This window comes from Gobio gobio, assembly GCF_949357685.1.
Source record: "Gobio gobio genome assembly, chromosome: 17".
NCBI classification, from domain to species: domain Eukaryota; kingdom Metazoa; phylum Chordata; class Actinopteri; order Cypriniformes; family Gobionidae; genus Gobio; species Gobio gobio.
Window position 1 is genome coordinate 40654688 of NC_137110.1, and position 22275 is coordinate 40676962.

Sequence of the window (22275 nt, forward strand, 5' to 3'; positions counted from 1 at the left end):
AAGAAACAAAGATTTGGTTTGGTAGTAATAATAATAAGGGTAACACTTTACAATAAGGTCCCACTAGAGGTATGTTTACACAACAATGATGTACTAAAAATGGAAAAGCTTTCTTTTGTGTTTTTCGCATGCAGACGACAACTTTGTCAAAATGATCCCCGTTCACGTGGATCTGCGAAATCCATTAAAACGCTGTATTATGCATGCCAGGCCAGTAGATGGCGATGTCACTTTGTAAAGAAAAAGTACCCGCCTATGGCATGACGTCACCGTTTTCACAAATTCATGCTTTTGTAGTTTACATGGAGACAATAAAAGTATCGTTTTCAAAAACTTGTGATATGGCTTAGTGTGATCGTCAAATCTCAATGCTTGTGATGTAATTATATAAATATATAGTCTGTCGCGCAGTTTCAGAGTAAAGTCAAAGCACGGGACTGTGTTCATTTTCAGTGTCGATTCACAGTAAATGCTAATCTGATGCAACCTGTGGCTACCATCTTCCCAAATTCGTAATGTGAATTGTTTATTAAACTGTTGTCAACAAAGAGAAGCCTTAAAGGGTTAGTTCACCCAAAAATGAAAATTCTGTCATTAATTACTCACCCTCACGTCGTTCGAGACCCGTAAGACCTCTGTTCATATTCGGAACACAAATGAAGATATTTTTGTTGAAAGCTGATGGCTGAGAAAGGCCTCCATTGGCATTCAGTACACTTATACTCCCAAGACGGATAAAAGGCACTCAAAACATCGTTACAAAGTCCATCTCACCACAGTGACTCTACAATAATCTTACGATGCGACGACAATAGTTTTTGTGCGCAAAAAAAATCAAAATAACACCTTTTTCCAACTTGTTACTGCCTTCCGTGTGCCTCCACGACGCATGCGCGAGAATATGATGCAGATCCGGCGTTCGGACAGATGACCCAGAAGTGATTTGTTTACAATCAGAGGAAGACGCGCGTATCTCAGCTGTTGGATTCTACATCGATCGTGCTTTAGGTCTCGGCGTAGTGCTCAAAATGGGGTTAAAGTGCGCATTTCATGGAATCCCGAGCCCCGGCGCTACGTCATATTCTCGCGCATGCGTCGTGGAGGCACACGCGGAAGGCAATAACAAGCTGGATAAAGGTGTTATTTTGATTTTTTTTTGCGCACAAAAACTATTGTCGTCGCATCGTAAGATTATTGTAGAGTCACTGTGGTGAGATGGACTTTGTAATGACATTTTAAGTGCCTTTTATCGGTCTTGGGAGTATAAGTGTACTGAATGCCAATGGAGGCCTAACTGAAGCCTTTCTCAGCCATCAGCTTTCAACAAAAATATCTTCATTTGTGTTCCGAATATGAACGGAGGTCTTACGGGTCTCGAACGACATAAGGGTGAGTAATTAATGACAGAATTTTCATTTTTGGGTGAACTAACCCTTTAAAGGAAATAGTTCACCCAAAAATTTAAATTCTGTCATTAATTACTCACCCTCATGTCATTCCAAACTCATAGATTTTTATTTTTGATGAAATCCGAGAACTTTCTGTATTCTCCATTGACGGCCTATGCAACTACCACTTTGATCATAATAATTGAGTGGTTTAGTCCAAATTTGATGGACTAAAAAATTTCAAATTAAAATTTCAAACTATTTTGTCTTTTATCTAAAAATGATGAGACTCGATCACATGTGATGAATTTAATTTATGGGTTCTCGCATGTCAAGTGAACATGCTTGAGTTTACGCTTGCCATGGTAAATGGGTCTTACAGGTTTGGTAATAAACGACTGAATTAAAATGATTAGGTGAACTATCCCTTTAAGTTCTCCATGTGGTTTTCCGCCAAAATAAAAACTCAATGGTTTGACGTTTAAAAGCAAAAGAAATCAAGACAACCATAAATGTTGGTATTGTAATTGTACTGTTGTTCTGTAAAATAAAATAAAATGATAATAATAATTGTTGTTATTAATAATAATAATAACAACAACAACAAAAACAACAATCCTACTTGTATGTATATTATTATTAATATGATTATAAAAGTCTTTTTTTATTTTACAGTACAGTAGTATATATTATTGCAATAGTAAGTTGTCTGGCTATCACCAGACCAAGCTCAATTTAAGATTGAACATTGGTCTGGGGAGTCTGCTATGTATTTTCTACTGCACAAGAGGTGTGATAAACAAGCATAATTCAAATGACTCTGTATGCAATTGGATAGTCCTTCAACCAATCAGACCACAAGAGGCATGAAAAATGAGCATAATTCAAATGACTCTGTATGCAATTGGATAGTCCTTCAACCAATCAGACCACAAGAGGCATGATCAACGGGCAATGACCCATCGCTTCTCTAGCCGTCATCGTGCTAAACCCGCCAATAGCGCGCCAGGTGGATAAGCCAGTCTGTGATTGGTTCCCGCAAAAGTGTAACAGAAGCAGTAGAAATGAATGTACAGGTTTCCAGACTGAGTTGCAGGGCGAAATGAAATCGCCGGCAGATCAGGCTGGGTTTACCCAGTCTAAATAGTAAGATATTTCTTTATGAATTTAATCAAATAAAACACTATTTTCAAGTAATACACTATTTCTGAAACCTCAAAATTAATATGCAGTTGTATTTCCATAAACTGGTGCAAGTACTTAACTATATTCTTTATAGGTTAAAACCATTGTAGCATTTGTCCCATTTTTGGGAAACACGGTCCTGCTGAATTGACACTGACTGCATCAATAACTTCACCAGATCCATATCACATATATGACTTAGATTTTATTAGATGTAAGATCTCAAGAATTTAATTATAGTGTAACATCATCTAAACGCTTGATATTAACAAAAAACTCTTCATGTTCTTTATTCCCCTGTAAAAACACATCTGCACACAGGGAAATTCCCATCTGAAACGGCTGACAACATCACAAGCGGTGAATCTGCCTCGTTAAGTCTGTTGACATGTACATTGGATCAGTGATTTAGAGCAAATTCAACAGTGATTTAATATGTTTAACACTTTTATAGTTTTGTATGAAAGCAGCCATTCCTTTTTTTCATCTGGCTTCCTATTGCAAATTTTTGGGATTTTCAGAGCTGCTATTTTTAATAGAAAGAAAGTAGATGGTGAATTATATTATCAAGCTCCAATTGGACTACTTTTATTTATTTTAAAGCTTGGTAGATTTTATATTTTGGAGCTTCGCCATTTACGTCCGTATGGAAAAAGAGTAGCTCCAACATTGTGCTTAAGCTCTCATGTTGATCTCCTGTTGAGTTTCATGGAAGAAAGAAAATAATATGGGACCATTATATAATAATGGCCGAGACTGAGTAAATAACAAAATTGTTGAGTCACCTGTTCTTTTAAGTGATATTTATCAGCAATCACCTTACCAATCCCAATTCCCATGAACAGACTTTTTTTTATGTATTTTTCCTTTAAATAAAGTAAAATAAATTGTTTAGTAAAATAAATTGCAATAATGAATGAAAAGTTTGTGACAACAAGCAATAAATCTTTTTGGTACCAGTTCAGGGTCTTTTACGGCGGTTAAAGCTTTAGTTCACCCTATACTTATACAAGCCAAGCGATACTACAGATGCCCCAAGGTGATTCAGTGAGAACAGGTGTCGGGTAAATGTAAAATAACATGCTGCAACTGGGAAACACCTACATGAGTCCTTCATTCATCTTTTTTCATCTGTGTCATGATTTTCCACTTCATTTACCCGTAATATATTTCTTAATGTGTAACTCAGTATAGAAATGCCCCTTATTCACATCAGTGTTTCCATTCAAAGTAAACCTAGAACCTAAACGTCTACACTGTAAAAAAAAAAAAAAAAAAAATCCCTGTAAAATTTACAGTAAAAAAACAGCAGCTGTGGTTGCCAGAATTTTACCATAAAAAATACGGTCGCAACATTTTAGGTTTTACAGATTTAAGTTAAATTTACAGTAAATAACCGTATTTCATTAACTGAAATAATGTTAAATTACCAACCTACTGAAATACTAATATCTGTTATGTACCTTTGATATATACTGACAACCACCAATCACTGTGGTGATGAGAGTCACGTGATGAATCAAAGCTCATCACAAGCAGCTTTTAGGAGGACAATACTAATATATAGAAGGAGCACAGTGTCATTCACACAAACGTTTCGGTTACTAACGTAACCTCGGTTCCCTAAGATGAGGGAACGAGTATTGCGTTTTGCTAAAACGCTATGGGGGAATTCCTTTCCTCGAGATATTGAAGCAAATTTTTATCCAAAAATACCTTTTATACGCAGTGCAGCTGCACAACTCTCAGCAGGAAGCAGCTGCGTGCTGATTGGCTGTGCCGTTGCAACTGCAGCAACCTATAGCGAGACCTTGGGGCGGGACGGACCAATCAGGTCCTTCCAAACTCCCGCCACAAGGGGCAACATAATTTGCATAGCCTAGGGTATATAAGACCCACTCTCGCAAGGTTAGTCAGGTTAATCGACTGAAGCGACTCCTGAGCAAGTGAGCAAGCACGGCAAGCAAAACGCAATACTCGTTCCCTCATCTTAGGGAACCGAGGTTACGTTAGTAACCGAAACGTTCCCTTACGAGAGTACTCTCGTATTGCGTTTTGCTAAAACGCTATGGGGGACCAATGCAAAACGCCGTGCTTGCTTAACGGCTCTAAAGCCGACGACACCAAACCCAGGCCAACCTAGGTGGGCCTGTAGTATGATATCAATAATTCAGAATGGGCCAGACCTGAGTCGGGCCCTCATGAGAATGAACACGATATTCGTGCAATAAGTATAGACCGGACATAATCGGGTCAGGAATAAAGAGTGGCCAGACACTTCGGGCCGTAAGGAATATGCTTATGACTTATACAATATTAAACCCAGGCCGGACTTATCGAGCCTCAAGGGGTTAATCTGTTCATACAGCAAGAAGCCCAGCTTGTAAAGCCGGAACATCTAAATTATAGAATCTGATAAAAGTGGACGGGGAGGCCCAGCCTGCCGCCGCACAGATATCATTCAGAGAAATGCCAGTAGACCAAGCCCACGAAGAGGCCATGCCTCTAGTAGAATGGGCTTTAATGCCCAAAGGGCAGCCGAGATCTTTAGACTCATAGGCCAGTGAGATAGCATCCACTATCCACCGTGACAGGGTCTGCTTTGTAACCGCGCACCCTCGGGTGCGTCCGCCAAAGCATACAAAGAGCTGTTCAGTTTGCCTGTAAACAGCGGAACGCTCTATGTATATTCTCAGCGCTCTGACAGGACAGAGCAAATTAGCATCTATTTCATCTGACTGTGATGAAAGTGCCGAAAGTGAAATAACCTGTGCTCTGAACGGAGTTGAAAGCACTTTAGGTACATATCCATGTCTTGGTTTGAGGACGACTTTGGAGTCGTTTGGCCCAAATTCCAGACACGAGGCGCTCACAGAGAGCGCGTGCAGATCACCCACTCGCTTAACTGATGCAATCGCTAGCAGAAAAGCGGTCTTTAGTGACAGGAGCTTTAAGCTCACAGAATGCAGAGGCTCAAATGCAGAGCTCTTCATGGCATCCAGGACCGTGGACAGGTCCCATATAGGGACTGAAGGGGGACGAGGTGGGTGAAGCCTTCTAGCCCCTTTAAGGAAGCGAACAATGAGATCGCTCTTTCCTAGTGACAGTCCGTTCACTTTAATGTGATACGCTGCTATAGCAGCCACATAAACTTTGAGCGTGGAGGGGGAAACGACCCGCGTCCAGAAGCTCTTGTAAAAATGTAAGCACCTCTGACACTGCACAATCATGTGGGGTCAGACTTCGCGCTTTACACCAGTCTGAAAAGACTGACCATTTGCCTGAATAGAGCCGCCTAGTAGTGGGGGCTCTAGCTTCAGTAATAGTGTTCATTATGCTTTCAGAAAGGTTCTCATGTACCCGTTGATGGACCAAACATGAAGCGCCCATAGATCGGGACGGGGATGCCAGATCTGCCGTTCCGCCTGCATGAGAAGATCTCTCCTCAGCGGGATCGGCCACGGAGCTGCATCTGACATCTGACTCAGCAGTGAGAACCAAGGTTGATTTCTCCAAAGCGGGGCTATTAAAAGCACAGCGCATTTGCTCTCCCTGATCCTCTCTATGACCTGAGGTAACATTGAGATTGGGGGAAACGCATAAAGAGGAAGGTTGGGCCATTCGTGGGCCAACGCATCCTCGTGCTTGGAGAAATATATTCGGCATTGAGCATTGTCTTTTGAGGCGAAAAGATCCACTTTTGCCTCTCCAAACTTGCCCCAAATTATCTGAATTATATTTGGGTGAAGAGACCACTCTGCCGGGGACACTTTGCCCCTGGACAGCATGTCCGGACCCAAATTCAGAATGCCTGGCACGTGAGTCGCTCTCAGCGAGCTCAGATTGTGCTCTGCCCATATTAGGGCTTCTTCCGCCATTGAGTGCAGATCGATAGATCTCAGACCGCCTTGGCGATTTATATAGGCTACCACCGACCTGCTGTCCGTTCGGATCAGGACATGGTGGTATTTTATGTACGGAAGGAAAGCTCTTAGCGATATCGTGACCGCTTTCATCTCTAGACAGTTTATATGAAGGCTCTTCTCCGAGTCTGACCAGAGACCGGAGATCGGCCTGCCCTCGTGAAGGGCTCCCCAACCTAGGTTGGATGCATCTGTCGAGATAACTTTCCACTTCGTAACAGTGCCCAAACTCACGCCCGTCTTGTACCAGACGGGATTTTTCCAAGGAGCCAGAGCTAACACACAGCTGTGGTCTACCTTGATTTGCAATCGGCCCGAAAGCCATGCGTGAGCTGGAACGCGGCGATTCAGCCAGTGCTGTAGGGGGCGCATGCGCAACAGACCCAGTCTGAGAACTGGCGCCGCCGAGGCCATGAAACCCAACATCCTCTGAAAGTGTTTGAGAGGAATGTGTGCACCGGACCTGAGGGAAACCGCTCGGTTCCGAACAGAGAGCGCGCGCTGTGACGTCAGCCGCCCGCTCATCTGCATTGAGTCCAATACTGTTCCCAGAAACGAAACTTTCTGTGTGGGAGACAATAAACTCTTTGCCACATTGATTCTGAGTCCCAAGCATTGTAAATGGTTGAGAAGCCAAGATCTGTGGTTTAATAACTGTATCTCTGACTGAGCTATTATGAGCCAGTCGTCGAGATAGTTGAGAATTCTCATTCCCCGAAGCCTCAGCGGGGTTAGCGCCGCTTCCATGCACTTTGTAAACGTGCGAGGGGCTAGAGATAGACCAAAAGGTAGCACCTTGTATTGGTATGCTTTCCCCTCGAAGGCGAATCTCAAGAATGGCCTGTGATGGGGGGCTATTTGTATGTGAAAATAGGCATCCTCTAGATCCACAGTGAAAAACCAATCTCCCGGGCGAATGTGCGCGAGGATTTGTTTCATTCTCAACATTCTGAACGGGCGCTTCATAAGGGCTTTGTTCAGATGTCTGAGATCTAGGATGGGTCTTAGACCACCGTCCTTTTTTGGTACAAGGAAGTAACGGCTGTAAAAGCCTGACTCGCTCTGTGAGGGGTGTACGGCTTCTACCGCTCCCTTTATTAACAGTTTTGATATCTCGGTTCGAAGCACGTGACTTTTGTCGCTTCTCACCGTTGTCTCTTCCACGGCGCGAAAGCGCGGTGGTCTGCGAGCAAACTGTAGCGAGTAACCTCGTTCTATTATGTTCAACACCCATTTCGAAATGCCGGGAATGGCCCGCCAGGCCTCGGCCTTCGAAGCCAGGGGCTGAATTAATCTGTGGGGCGAGTCGCTGAGTAACAGGGACTCGGTGGCCCGATAACCTTGCGCTAAGCTGGCGCTTATGAGGGAATTGTTTCCCGCCGCCTGAGTGCAGGGGGCCGGGGGACATAGAGGATTGGTGCTTGTGTACAGGCGAGCGCGCTTGAGTGCGGGCTCGTTGACTGTGAGAATAATGTTTCCAGCCACCTGAGTGCAGGGGGCTGGGGAACATGGGGGAGTGCTTGAGTGTAGGGGTACATGCTTTAATGCTGGCACACTGCCTACAGAGAAAAAGCTCTTTTTGTGACTCATATGGGTCGCCGTGAAAACGGCGTTTGTGTACAGGCGAGCACGCTTGCTTGCGGGCTCGTTGGCTGTGAATGTGGCGTTCCCAGCCGCCTTGAAGGGAGCTGGGGAACGTTTTGGAAGAGAGCGAGGCGGTGCACCGGCCGAAGCGGGCACTATCCGCCTTCTCTTCATACCTCTGGCTAGGACGGCTTCGGAGGCTCAGGTTTCGACACATTGCTGGGTCGTGGACCTCGACGCTCCGGCGGTCTGCTGCGGCTCGTAGAGCGGGAACGCTGACCGGGCTTGGAAGCCGCGTGAGGCTGGCGAGCTGAAGGCGGCGCCTTGGCGGGCTGGGCTGGTCCAGCCTTAGCTTGACGGCTAGCGGAGGAGCTGGAACGCTTGGGCAGGAAATGTCGCATTGCCTGCGAAGTTTTCTGTGCCTCAGTGAAGCGCTCTGTGAACCCAACCACGGCGGAACCAAACAATCCTGAAGGCGAAATGGGCGCGTCCAGGAAAGCGGTCTTGTCCGCGTCCTTCATCTCCGTTAAGTTAAGCCATAAATGGCGCTCCAACACCGTCAGGCTGGCCATGCATCTGCCGATCGCCTGAGCATTGGCCTTGGTGGCGCGCAGGGCCAAGTCAGTGGCGCCGCGCAGATCCTTCAGAGCCTCGTTATCAGGAACAGACTCGTCCAGGGAACGGAGGAGTTTGGCCTGGAAGACTTGAAGAACCGCCATGGAGTGTAGCGCTGACGCTGCCTGGCCGGCGGAGGCGAATGCTCGACCGGCGAGGCTGGACGTAGTGCGGCAGGCCTTGGAAGGGTGCACGGTCTTTGACTGCCATCCTCTGGCGGAGGGCGGGCAAAGGTGTGCAGCGACAGCCTCCTCGAGGGGAGGAAGGGCTTGATATCCTTTTTTCTGAGCGCCATCGACTACCGAGAGCGCTGGAGAAAAAGAGGATCTGGCGCGTGATGAAAATGGCGCCTTCCACGATTTTGTTAGCTCCTCGTGGACTTCTGGGAAGAAGGGAGCGGGTCTTTGAGCGGTAGGTTGACGGCGGTTCTCGAAATACCACTCATCCAGACGGCTTCTCGTGGGCTCCTCGGGCTGAGACCAGTCAATGCCGAGGTCGTCCACGGCCTTGGTGAGCAAGCGCATAAGCTCAGCGTCGACTGAGGTTATGACGCCGCTAGCCGTCCGCGTCGAAGTGGCGTGCTCCGAGGCGGCGTCCGACCACCCGCTCCCGGATGCAGCAAGGGAAAGGCTGTCATCCTCTTCCTCCTCCGGTCCGCCGAACGAAACAGCAGCAGCCGCCATGCGAGGGGAGCTGTGCTGCTCGTCGGCGAACAACACGGGCGATGGCGAGGCACGCGGGGACATGCCCGGCGTGTGCTCGTCAGAGCGCTCCGGTGGCCTCTGGTCGCGACGTTTTTTCTTCCGTGGCTCTAGAGGCTGGGAGCACGGGACGGGATCCGAGTCGAAGCTGGCGAGCCGAGCCCGAAGGGTCTGCAGCGCCAGCTCGTCGCACTCAGGGCAGCCGCCCTGGTTGAGTGCAGCCTGCGTGTGGTCTCGTCCGAGACATGACACGCAGATGATGTCCGCGATGAAACCTCTGCACGAGGCGCAGGAACGAGACATTTGTATCAACGTCTCGGCTCTTTTTGAATGTTTTAGAAAAACAGAAGGTATAAAGGATATGGTGCCGGATGGCGCAGCTGGAAGGCAGGCTGAAGGCGGAGAATCCGACGTCCTCAGGCTGCGTGTTCCGCTGGGTGCGTGTCGACGGCAGGCTTCGATCCGGAGCTCAACGATTGCAAGTCGCTGAAGAAGAATTAATCTGACTAACCTTGCGAGAGTGGGTCTTATATACCCTAGGCTATGCAAATTATGTTGCCCCTTGTGGCGGGAGTTTGGAAGGACCTGATTGGTCCGTCCCGCCCCAAGGTCTCGCTATAGGTTGCTGCAGTTGCAACGGCACAGCCAATCAGCACGCAGCTGCTTCCTGCTGAGAGTTGTGCAGCTGCACTGCGTATAAAAGGTATTTTTGGATAAAAATTTGCTTCAATATCTCGAGGAAAGGAATTCCCCCATAGCGTTTTAGCAAAACGCAATACGAGAGTACTCTCGTAAGGGAACACTAAACACCATCATGGTAACACTTGAAATTTTAAAAATGCAATAAACACTAATTTAACAACATAACACTTCTTTTTCACTTCCAAAAACTGTAAAAATGTAAGGTTAGATCTATTACAGTTATTTACCGCATATAGTACGGAAACTTTATGTTAACCTGTTAACTGTTTTTAACCGTAGCATTTTTACAGTCTTTTACCGTTAAAATCACAATCAAGTTTCAGAATGATCCAATTGATTTTAAGCAAGTTTCAGGGCCTTGCGTCCATCACAGGCATTTTGAAATGATGTTATATGCTTCCTAAACTCACCCTTATAGTCTGAAAAAGCTGAAAGGCTCCACCAAGCCAGATATAGATTGATGAATCTGTTTGGGTGGAGATGCCATCAAATGCATTGGCCACTGCTAGGAAGTGGTAGGGCCCTACGGTGAAAAACTCCCAGTCATAAGCTCCTGATGTCGAGATGGTCTGGTTCACCTCAAACGTCTTGGTGCCTGGGTTCCACTTATAAACAACACTGTTAATGTTGTGATTCCCGTTCTCTAATAGGGATGACAGGAACATAATATAAGGGTTTAAACTATTCTCACAATTGCCACCTATTTTAAGACCAGTAACACAATGAAATGCTGATACCATCTACTGAACTCCATCAGTTGCTCAAAATGTGCTCAAAGAAATAGCTAACCTAAGACTCTAAGTTCACACTCATCCTCATGCCATTCCAAACTCATTTCAGTCGCATCCTTGCATTTATTGGACGCTATTGAAATATATGGACAATGTTCAATGGCTCATTTGGAGCTTGATAGTCCCTAGTCAAAATATTATTTAATTGTATAAAAAACATTTCTGAAAATATCTTTGTGTTCCACAGATGAAATAAAGTCATACAGGCTTAGGATGGCATGAAGGTGGGCATGAATTAAAATTTTTGGGTTAACTATTCTGGCTTGGGGTGCATTTAGCAGTATTCTAGATTACTGGTCAAAAATGTAGATTCAGTAGTTTCTTATTCTCACCAAGGCTGCATTTATTTGATTAAAACAATACAGTATACAGTAATATTGTGAAATATTAGAAACATTTAAAATAATTGTTTTCTATTTGGATATATTTTAAAATGTAATTTGGTCCTCTGATTGTAAAGCTGAATTTTCATTACTTTTAGCAGTCTGTAGTGTCACATGATCCTTCAGAAATCATTCTAATATGCTGATTTGCAGCTCAAGAAACATTTCTTATTGTCATCAATGTTGAAAACAGTTGTGCTGCTTCTTACTTTTGTGGAAACCGTGATACACTATCATTAAAAAAATTGGTGTAAGTATGATTATAAAAAAAGAAAGTAATGAATGAATACATTTATTCAGCAAGGATGCAATTATTGGTTGAAAAGACATTCATAATAATACAAAATATTTATATTTCAAATAAATGCTGTTCTTTTGGACTTTCTATTCATCAAAGAATCCTGAAAAAAAAAATGATCAAGGTTTCCACAAAATATTAGGCAGCACAACTATTTTCAACATTGATAATAACCAAGAACCATTATTAATAATTGAGCACCAAATATTAGAATGGTTTCTAAAGAATCATGTGACTGAAGACCGGAATAATGATGCTGAAAATTCAGCTTTGCCATCACAGGAATAAATTACATTTATTAAAGTTATGTTAAATTGTACAAACGTTTCATAATATTACTGTTTTTACAGTATTTTTGATCAAATAAATGCAGCCTTGGAGAGCATAAGAGACTTCATTCAAAAATATAATCATAATGATTCCAAACTTGATGTACTGTACACTCTAAAAAAAAAGGCTCGTAATCATAGGGGAACCTTTTTTAGTGCTATACAGCACCAATTTTGGTGCTTCAGTGGTTCTTCAGCGGTTCTTCAGAGGTGCTATATAGCACCTTAGTCAAAGAACCGGTGAAGAACCTCTGAAGAACCACTGAAGAACCTCTGAAGAACCGCTGAAGAACCACTGAAGCACCAAAATTGGTGCTATATAGCACTAAAAAAGGTTCCCCTATGATTACGAGCCAAGAACCATTTTTGGTGCAATATAGAACCTTTTTTTTTTTTGAGTGTATGTACAAGTCTATTGATGCCCCACCACACCATTATAGGACCAACCTGTTCTGTGATTGGCCACAGCCAAAAAAGCTTCATTGTTAATATGGAAGGCTTCCCAGTCACGAGCGCTGTGCGTCTCCAGGGTCTGATATCGCACAAACTTCAGCCTCTTATTACTCCACCTATATATCACAGACAGCTCTCGCTGTCCATCCTCTCGGCCCACGGAGTTCGACACCGCCAAGAACATCTGGCACACAGACAACACACAAAGTGATAAATGAGCTTGAGACAGACAAACAGAGATAAAGTTACACTTATCAGTCAGTCTGTCATTTGGCTATCATGAATCCAGGTCTCTAAATTTAGCGCAGCGTGAAGATCAGTTGATAGATATATACTGTACCATATATAGCTTAGTATGAGTCATAATTTCACTCAGGCAAAGAGTTTAGCGATGTTATAACTGATACAAATACAGGCTCCATGATTTACAGTAATGATAATAATAGTTGTAAGGAGCTGCAGGTTTCAACAAAGAGCTTTTATTACTTCCTATTCTTTATAATTCAATCGGTGATATAATTAAGACTAAACAATTACACTGTAGACAGACAGATGTGCATAAATGATTCATTCAGGGAAGGGAAAGATCATCAGACAGAATTAATTTCTGTGATTGACTACACTAGTGATTTCAAGTTATTGCGTATGTTTGTACTGAGTGTAGAAACACCACATCAAAACACATCTGTCTCCTGAAGTGCAGTGTAAAGTCTGTCTCTGTGGATCTGTGCATGTTTGAGTGGGAAATGTTCAGATCACGCTTGTAGACCCTGTCTACTGTATCTCTGAATGAAGTCTCATACCTGCCCCCCTTAACATTTCACCTCAGGCTTTTTCTGCCAGTAATTCTTTCCTAATGAAGTGTCAATCACTGCTTTCTACTGCAGCACTCTACAACCTTTGCCTGTTAGGGGCAGAAAGCAATTTCTGAGAAACAAATTGTAATATAAATATGAACTGTCAATTTGGATTTCATCGTGACTTTAAGATGTGTAAGTTTAATATTCAAATGAATTAGATTAAATAATAAAATCAAAGTGTCTATGTCTACTGCTATCTTTGACACAGTGATATAATATCCTGTTTTGTATTAGCTAGTTTTACTGCATGTTGGTTAAACCTACTGTATTTTTATTTGGATGACCAAGGATTTTCAAATATTAATATTTTATATAAATGATTTATCCGTGCACATCAGTATTGTTTTATTTTTATTTTTATAAAATCTTGTAATCTTTATTCAAAAACGTTAACTTCCCCCTCCCTCTCCAAACAACGTCTGTTCTGTTCTAGTCATGACGTATGTCTCGGCGGAAGGTTTGACTAAATGTTCTCCACAACTGACATTCAGAGCTGCCTCCATTTAGTTAGCAATGCCCAATTTCCAACAATCCGATCAACTCCCGAAGGATGAAATCACGTCCCGCTCTACATTTTCTCTCATTCCAGAAACCGTTTCACTTTGGCGTCACAATAGGGAAGGCTTTTACTTGACAGTTGTGGCATGTGAAAGTTTTAGACTTTGACAACATTATTATCAGTGTGATGGGGTAACGCATTACAAGTAACGCGAGTTACATAATCAGATTACTTTTTTCAAGTAACTAGTAAAGTAAAGCATTACTTTTACATTTACAACTAAATATCTGAGTAATTTTTTCAAATAAGTATTAAACTTGTTACCTGCAATAATTAAATATGTTAAATAATGCAAATATATTTTATGTATTTAATCTCACTTTATTAACCAATGTCTTTGCTGCTGACCTTCGATGATCCAAATCAACCATACTAATAAGCAAAAATGACTGAAGAGTGTTTAACTTTCTTCTCTTGCATCCTATTCTTCTCCGATCCAGAATTAGACTGGATAAACCCAGGCTGATCTGTCGGCGATTTGATTTTGCCCTGCAGCTCAGGCTGGACACCTGTACATTAATTTATCCTGCTTCTGTTACATATTTGCGGGAACCAATCACAGACTGGCTTATCCACCTGGCGCGCTATTAGCAGGTTTAACACAATGACGGATAGAGAAGCCATGGATCGATACCCATTGATCACGCCTCTTCTGATTGGTTGAAGGACTATCCAATAGCGTTCAGAGTCATTTGAATAATGCTCGTTTATCACGCCTCTTGTGCAGTAGAAAATACATAGCAGACTCCCCAGACCAATGTTCAATCTTAAAAGATTGAGCTTGGTCCGGTGATTGCCAGACAAATCCAGAATGGCAGCCCAGCTGAAAGGTTTGTTTGAGCTGCGCCCTCTACTGTACAGGCATGAGTTTGCATTTCCTTCAGCCTGAGGCTTATTCATTTAACTTTTTGTGTGAAAGGGCCTTTACATTTACAAATATAACTTTTTTTTGCAAACAAGGAAGCCCAGCCCAGGTGAGAAAAAGTAATGCAAAAGTAAATGTTACGCATTACTTTCCATAAAAAGCAACAAACACAATTATCGTGATGCATTACTTTTGAAAGAAACATTCCCCAACAAAAAGATTATTATCTTTTCTCACCTTCCTCCCTATAGTGAATTGCTTCCATGCCTGGGCCTTAAAGGTGCTGATGTTCTGGTAGAGCTGGAAGTGGCCATGGATCCAGCGGTAGATGGCAGAGCCTGGTTTGTTGGCCCGATGAGCCATAGCAGCAAACAGCCCAACAGAGGGGATCTGGAAAAGCTCGATGTCCAAAGTCTCTGAGGTGGTGTAGAGGTCCTGGTAATCATCTACATAGTCTAGTCTGTCTTTCTCTGTAGATTGGACAGTGTAAAAAATTATTAATGAAGAACTTCAGCTGGCATTACAAACAAAAGTTTAACTTTAACTCACATGGGTCGCTTACATGACCAATTCTTAGTTGAAGCACTTACTGTACTGTTCATCTTCCATCACTAGAGAATAAATAATGGTCTGTACGTCTTACTGAGAGAAAGAACATGCTATCAGTATATTTGGGGAAAGTTTCCTGTTTAGAGCAAGAGCTCGACTAACTCTGTTGGGGACACAGTTTCAGACCCAGAGACCAGATATGTTGAATGAAGACCAGGAGTCAAGAGTTAGATTAATTAAAGAAATTTACTGAAGAATAGTTTGCAGTTTCATCAGCAGAAGCCAGCGTCAGAGTCTCTCGTGGAATCGCAGGCCAGACTCTAACTCACAGAGAATTTTGCCCACCAGTTATACTGGTTACAAGGACATTGATTACATCAGCAATAACAGATGGCCTAAGCCTTAATTGGCTACGGAGACCTAAAAGTCTAAACATTTGTCACACATGTATAGATATGCCGGAATGGCGTAGTTTAGTCAGGATGCTCGTCGCAACATCCCTCCCACAAGGGTAAGATTGGCCTCGGACGCCGTAAAGGGCGCCTGCATGTCGGGAGGGGGGTCAGGCCCCGATCAGATAGCTCCAACAAACCTGCACAGAACTTGTAAAGACACACACACATATAAGCACTAGGGCATCACACTCTAGTTAATGTCCGGGGATTATGACCGTTTATCAAGAGAACACTCAATACCCAAACAGCGATTCCGCCATAACTATCCTTCACGAGAGTGAGCCATGCATGGCTGGAGGTCAACCCAGAGCAGCTGGGGAGACTAGATTTAATACTACAAAATCATCCTTCCGTCTATCAGTCCATGTTTGGAAGTTCATGTATTTTATAGCCAACCAGAACCTGAAGTAATGGCGTAGCTTAGTGGCGTAGTTTTAGTGTTCTAAAACTTGTACGGTGAGTGGCCTACAAACTTCTTTCTGAGTATTGAAGCTGACATCTGCTGATGAAACTGCAAACTATTCTTCACTAAAATTTTCTTCAATTGACTTAACCTCTGACTCTCTCTAGTCCTTGGGTATTTAACTGTAAATTCCCTATACAACATGTCCAGTACAATACTTTTTCATAAAAGATCTGATCGATTGTGCTTATTGTTATGAATAATTATAGGTTCTGGGATTTATATAATACTGCACTGTAATTGTAAATGTGACGATTTTTTTAATTAAAATGGCAAAGTGGCTGCAGGACTTTTGCACAGCTCTATATACACAGCCCAGCTCCCCAAAAAGTCGCTATTTGGATTTAAATAGGCATATGCTTGAGAATTAATGATTGGATCATTATTACAGTTATTTTTATGTTTATACCACGTTACATGTTTGCAGTTCTTTTAACCCTAAAGGATGGGGTGTAGCTTTTAATTTCTTAAACAACCATGTAGGAAGACGCATCATGGGAATATTCCAGGATGACAATGTCAAGACACATGTTAGGTCATAATCTTAAAGTTAAAATGAAATATTTAGTAAATTCTTTTTTCTTCTTACCTTGCAGCATAGAGTGCCAGTATACACCATCACATAGGAAGAGGCCCCTTTTAAGGGTATCAAACCAGAGTTGTCCCTGCTCTGCCGCAGTGCATGCTGGTTTAGACCCCAGGGTAACACGGACCTCCGTTTCTGAACATTGAAGTGAGAATGCAAAAGTTCAAGTACACATACTGAGCAAAAATGCTTAAAGTAATATTTCTTTTTGAATTGTATTTGATGAAGTTTGTGATTACTGGATTTGTACAATATATACATTTATTTTTGATGTGTTCATGAAATTGGATGACTATTTGTCATGGATCTACTTCTTCAAAAGAATATGGATATGAAACAATAAACACAATCTCTGTTACATCATCACAGACGTAAAGTGCGAAACAATATGTCTAGTCATCTCAGACATTGAGGTTGTAAAAGTATGAACCAAGGTGTGTAATCTAGATCAAAGTTGCCATTAGCTAATTTAAATTGTCAATACGAATTATACAAACACAGCATTGTTTGTCATGCCCGAGATGTGTGCCAGCGTAAACCCCCTCATCACCAGCACACACTCAATCACTGACAGCTCTCACTGCAAGCGGTATAACCTCTGTTTTCCTTTTCAGAGCGAAACAAGTGTCAGATGTTTAGTTTGGGATGATAACTCAATCCAGCCATGGGCGATATGTCATCAGTGTGGTCTTTTGCAGCACAGATCTGTTCTTTTCCTCAAAATGTTATACATGGCTCCAGTCATGATAAAATAATTTTTTTGTAATGGTTCATTGTAACTCTGTGTTAACATTGGCTATATTGATATGTTTAACCAGCCTATTTTCCATTAAGCATCTCAGTTTTAATTCTTATCATGCCCTTAATGATGTTCTTTCTATATATATATACACTGATCAGTCATAACATTATGACCACCTTCCTAATATTGTGTTAGTCACTTTTGCTGCCAAAACAGCCCTGACCCGTCGAGGCATGGACTCCACTAGACCCCTGAAGGAGTGCTGTGGTATCTGGAACCAAGATGTTAGCAGTAGATCATTTAATTCCTGTAAGTTGCGAGGTGGGTCCTCCATGGATCAGACTTATTTGTTCAGCACATCCCACAGATGCTCGATTGGATTGAGATCTGGGGAATTTGGAGGCCAAATCAACACCTCAAACTTATTGTTGTGCTCCTCAAACCATTCCTGAACCATTTTTGCTTTGTAGCAGGTTGCATTATCCTGCTGAAAGAGGTCACAGCCACCAGGGAATACCGTTTCCATGAAAGGGTGTACATGGTCTGCAGCAATGCTTAGGTGGCATGTGTCAAAGTAACATCCACATGGATGGCAGGGGACCAAGGTTTCCCAGCAGAAGATTGCCCAAAGCATCACACTGCCTCCGCCGGCTTGCCTTCTTCCCATAGTGCATCCTGGTGCCATGTGTTCCCCAGGTAAGCGACGCACACGCACTCGGCCATCCACGTGATGTAAAAGAAAACGTGATTCATCAGACCAGACCACCTTCTTCTATTGCTCCGTGGTGCAGTTCTGATGCTCACATGCCCACTGTTGGGGCTTTCGGGAGTGGACAGGGGTCAGCATGGGTACCCTGACTAGTCCGCGGCTATGCAGCCCCATGCGAAACTTGGCCGCTTATTACCCTGTCGCTGGTTAACCACTGTTCCTTCCTTGGAGCACTTTTGATAGATACTGACCACTGCAGACCGGGAACACCCCACAAGAGCTGCAGATTTGGAGATGCTCTGACCCTCGTCTAGCCATCACAATTTGGCCCTTGTCAAATTCGCTCAAATCCTTACGCTTGCCCATAATTCCTGCTTCTAACACATTAACTTTGAGGACAAAATGTTCACATGCTATATATGCTGATATCTGTGTTTCACAGAAGAAAGAAACATACCTTAAAATCATTTAAATTTAAACGTTTAGTTTTACCATATGGAGGGAGCAGGACGTCATTCATGTGGGATTTCACTGGCAAATTTGACAGAATTGTAGGAATTGAAAGCTCAACCAGTGACGGTCTGGAAGAGGGGCAAACACGTGACGTCGCGTCCGATCCAGGTAATAGGACGAGCTGCCGCAGTAAACCCTTACAAAAAACAACAGATCATCCTCTGAGCAGCAGGTATGTTTGTGTGTATGCTAAAATATATTTTTTTAATTTTAAGCAAAATAATTAGCAATATGAGAATTCAAAGCTCACAGAGAACAGCCCTTTCCACTTCCTTCGACTTCCAATGTGGAACCTGGAGCCGTCGGTGCTGAGATCAGAGGGAAATGGCTGTTTATGGACCCTGAAACCCATCAGTGGAAGTACATTACTCACAGGACTCAATTTTAAACTGTAACATTATATTTTGTTTCTGAATCTCTTATATTTTTGTGGTTGGAAAGATCCCACCCCTAGAAATAACAAATGTCAGGCGCTTTCCTGTTCTAAATGCCACCCATGTAGCAAAATGAAATACAGTTATGTAAAATACAGCTATGCAGCTAATTGCTCAAGAATTCATTGCAATAATATGTGCACATTTTGGACAAGAAATCGTATTTTAATCTTATAATACAAATTAACCAAAATGTAACTCTGAGGTCATCTAAATGCTTATATCTTGTAGTGAAAACATAAAAGGGGTAAACTCAATAGGGTCTTTCTACTGCTGTTACAGACTCACAGTTCCAGTGGGATGCCGCAGTCCAGGGTGAGGGTGGCATGGTGGCCACTGATAGCTAACACTATGCTGTGCCAGTGGTTGTCTGCCAGGCGGATTCTTTTAAAGCTGAGACGCTCCCTCCCCATTGAGCCCCGATAGATGAGTTGGACTTTGTCTTTAGAGAAACGCAGGCCAAGTAGGAGTTGATTGACATCCTCCTTCACCACAGCAAACAAGTACTCATTATTCTGAAAGACAGAGTGAGTCCAGAGATACAGTAAAGACAGGTCAGGTTTAGGTTGTCATTAATTTGGGTCAATTTAATATCATAACCATTTCCTATTCTCTTTCTGACCCTTGTAGGCCAAAAACTAGAAACGAGGTTTAAAACATTACCGTTTTCACAAATTCACATTTTTGTAGTTTACACCGGGACAATAACAGTATCATTTTCAAAAATTTGCACTTTGAAATCCATTTTCAAAAGCTCAGGTCCCCAATAAGCCATTGACGTGTAAATGGACGGCCAAAACGCATAAAAAGTTTTCAGTTTTTATTTGAAAACGGTGTCGGGTAAATGGCACCTCAATGGGACATTAGAGATTGTCAGGGACATTAAAAACTATCAAGGTGAACAGGAAAACTCATTACTCGCTTTTACAGCCTTGTTGTGTTTATAATCACTATATATAATTTCTAACTCATGGTAAATGTTTTTTAAAATAAAGACTGAAGGGAGTTGTCGGGAGCTTAATGGTGGTGACATTGAAGTCATGCGTCCCTGGTGTAGCCCGTAACCGTTTATAGACTACGTTTTGCTTTTTACTTCTGGCTATTGTATTTAGGCTTTAAAAGTCTTCAAAAGTTGTGTTAATTTCTAAATATATTCTCATGATGAACAAAACATGTAAGAATCATACAGTCTCAGAATTTATTTTCTGCAATAATTCAAAAGCCAGTGAAAAAAATCCTATTGCGTTTTTGTTGAGGGAACCAGGGTGATGCTAACTTCTGTTTTGGCCTATAAAAATACGCTATCACTGGAATGCTCTTTGATGTAAAAAAAAAAAAAAAAAGAAAAAAAAAGTATTCCTAGCGAAATAACCCCCTTAATATTGTACACCAGAGTTTAACCCAGCTTGAACTAAAGAGGAAATTAGCAGTTTTTGAGACTTTCTATAATGATTAAAGGTATGGTAGACAAGTTTCGGAGAGGCTAGCAATAGCAAGCTATAGCTTTGAAAACATTAGATCCCATCTTCCATTCAGTAGCAAGCTATAGCTTCCAGTCTCCAAAGCCACGCCTCCTCCAAAACACATGAACACTTACAACAGGGAGTAAACAAAAGCGCCACGAGATGAGAGACGGCGTTAAACTACTTCATGTTTTAAAGCACATAACATTACAAAAATAACAACCATAAACAACTTAAAGAGCTCTGACCTGTACTAGCTGACTGCTGCAGATTCATTTCACCGCTGATAGTGTTGCCATTGAAATGCATACATTCGTGTCATGCACTGCTCTGAGTATAACGTCACAGGTTTCTATCACTTACAAATACAAAATTATTGGAACATTTTATGGTTGCCTCTGGCTTGGCGTGCTCAGTTGGGGACACTAAATTTTTCAACTAAACATCGAAATAAATCTAATTAATAAACTAAATTAACCATTTAAACTAAATTACTGATCGAATTATTGATCTAAAGCCCACACTGTCACTGTATGATAATTGAAATGAACTGATGACGTTTTTTCCAGAATGGCTATACAGCTGAATAAAATTATGCTGCATTATTTTCCTGTTTAACACTGTAAAGCTGCTTTGAAACAATCTACATTGTTAAAAGCGCTATATAAATAAAGTTGACTTGACTTGACTCCTACTCATTCTTAGTGATGAGCGATTGCTATCAGGATGTGAAGATACTTTCAATCAGCATAACAAAAACATGTTTCTGGAACAAATCACCAACCCTTTAAGCCCTTTTAGCATTTAAGCTGACCTGAACTCTGGACACAAGCAATTCTGGCATTAAATGACTATGTTAATATAAGCCTACCTTCACTCTGGTTTGAGGCACTTTTAGAGTGGCCACTATAGAGAATTCTGCAGGGAAGAGAGGGCAGTTAATGAAGAGCTGAGATGATGGAAAGGTGAGCGTCTGCTTAGGACTGAAGAACTGGACTCCACGGGCACCTCCCTCCTGCACCACACGGACCCCAGCCAGAGCCTCTCTATTATGGGGAAGCACCCGAGACAGCAGGTCCACTGGATTGAGATCTGTAGGAGAAGAGGACAAAGATTAAAGAGAGAAGTTGAGGAAACAATGAGATTAGGCCCCCTTGTCAGAAAAAAGTTTTGGTTGATTAGCATGGCCTAGTTAGCGCCTGCTGGTTAATGCTGTAACTACACCCTCTGAACTACACTATTGATCATTGAATAGTCAACAGTATTTATTTATTTATTTTTGTTTATAGGGACCTAAAAGATGACCTGTTATGCCCTTCATTTTGTTTTTGGGGTCTACTAGAATAGGTTTTCATGCTTGAATGTTCAAAAAACATAAATTTTACACTATTGCGGCACCTATCTTCCCAGTCTGTCAGTAACACTGTGTTCAGTTCCTCTATTAAGCCCCTCCTTCCAAAAAAAAAAGTGCAATGTGCTCTGATTGGTCATCCGGAACAGTGTGTTGTGATTGGTCAACAGCTTTGAGCGTGATTCAGTAAACACACACCCTTCGCATAATGTGAGTTACAACACACTAATAACGCAACTCAACCAGGCCTTGTTAAAAAAAAAATTGTGTATGCCTAGATAAAAAAGTTTGTAGACAAACTTTAAGTTGGCTTGAAAAAGCTAGACCAGAAAGTTTGAAATAGTTTAAAAAGTTTGAGATAGTTTGAAGTTTAA

At 42.2% G+C, this 22275-nt stretch overlaps 1 protein-coding gene across 1 annotated transcript in view; it reads right to left on the reverse strand.

Annotated features, from left to right (window-relative positions):
* Positions 1–22275, reverse strand: part of tspeara (thrombospondin-type laminin G domain and EAR repeats a) — a 34636-nt gene that overhangs the window by 8809 nt on the left and 3552 nt on the right. Inside the window, exons 2-9 of the mRNA XM_079841100.1 lie at positions 21422–21642; positions 19376–19602; positions 18904–18994; positions 18633–18789; positions 16693–16824; positions 14874–15106; positions 12347–12536; positions 10509–10741 (exon numbers count right to left, since the gene is read on the reverse strand). Coding sequence (XP_079697226.1) covers positions 10509–10741; positions 12347–12536; positions 14874–15106; positions 16693–16824; positions 18633–18789; positions 18904–18994; positions 19376–19602; positions 21422–21642 — 1484 coding nt within the window. The remainder of the gene's footprint in view (positions 1–10508; positions 10742–12346; positions 12537–14873; positions 15107–16692; positions 16825–18632; positions 18790–18903; positions 18995–19375; positions 19603–21421; positions 21643–22275) is intronic.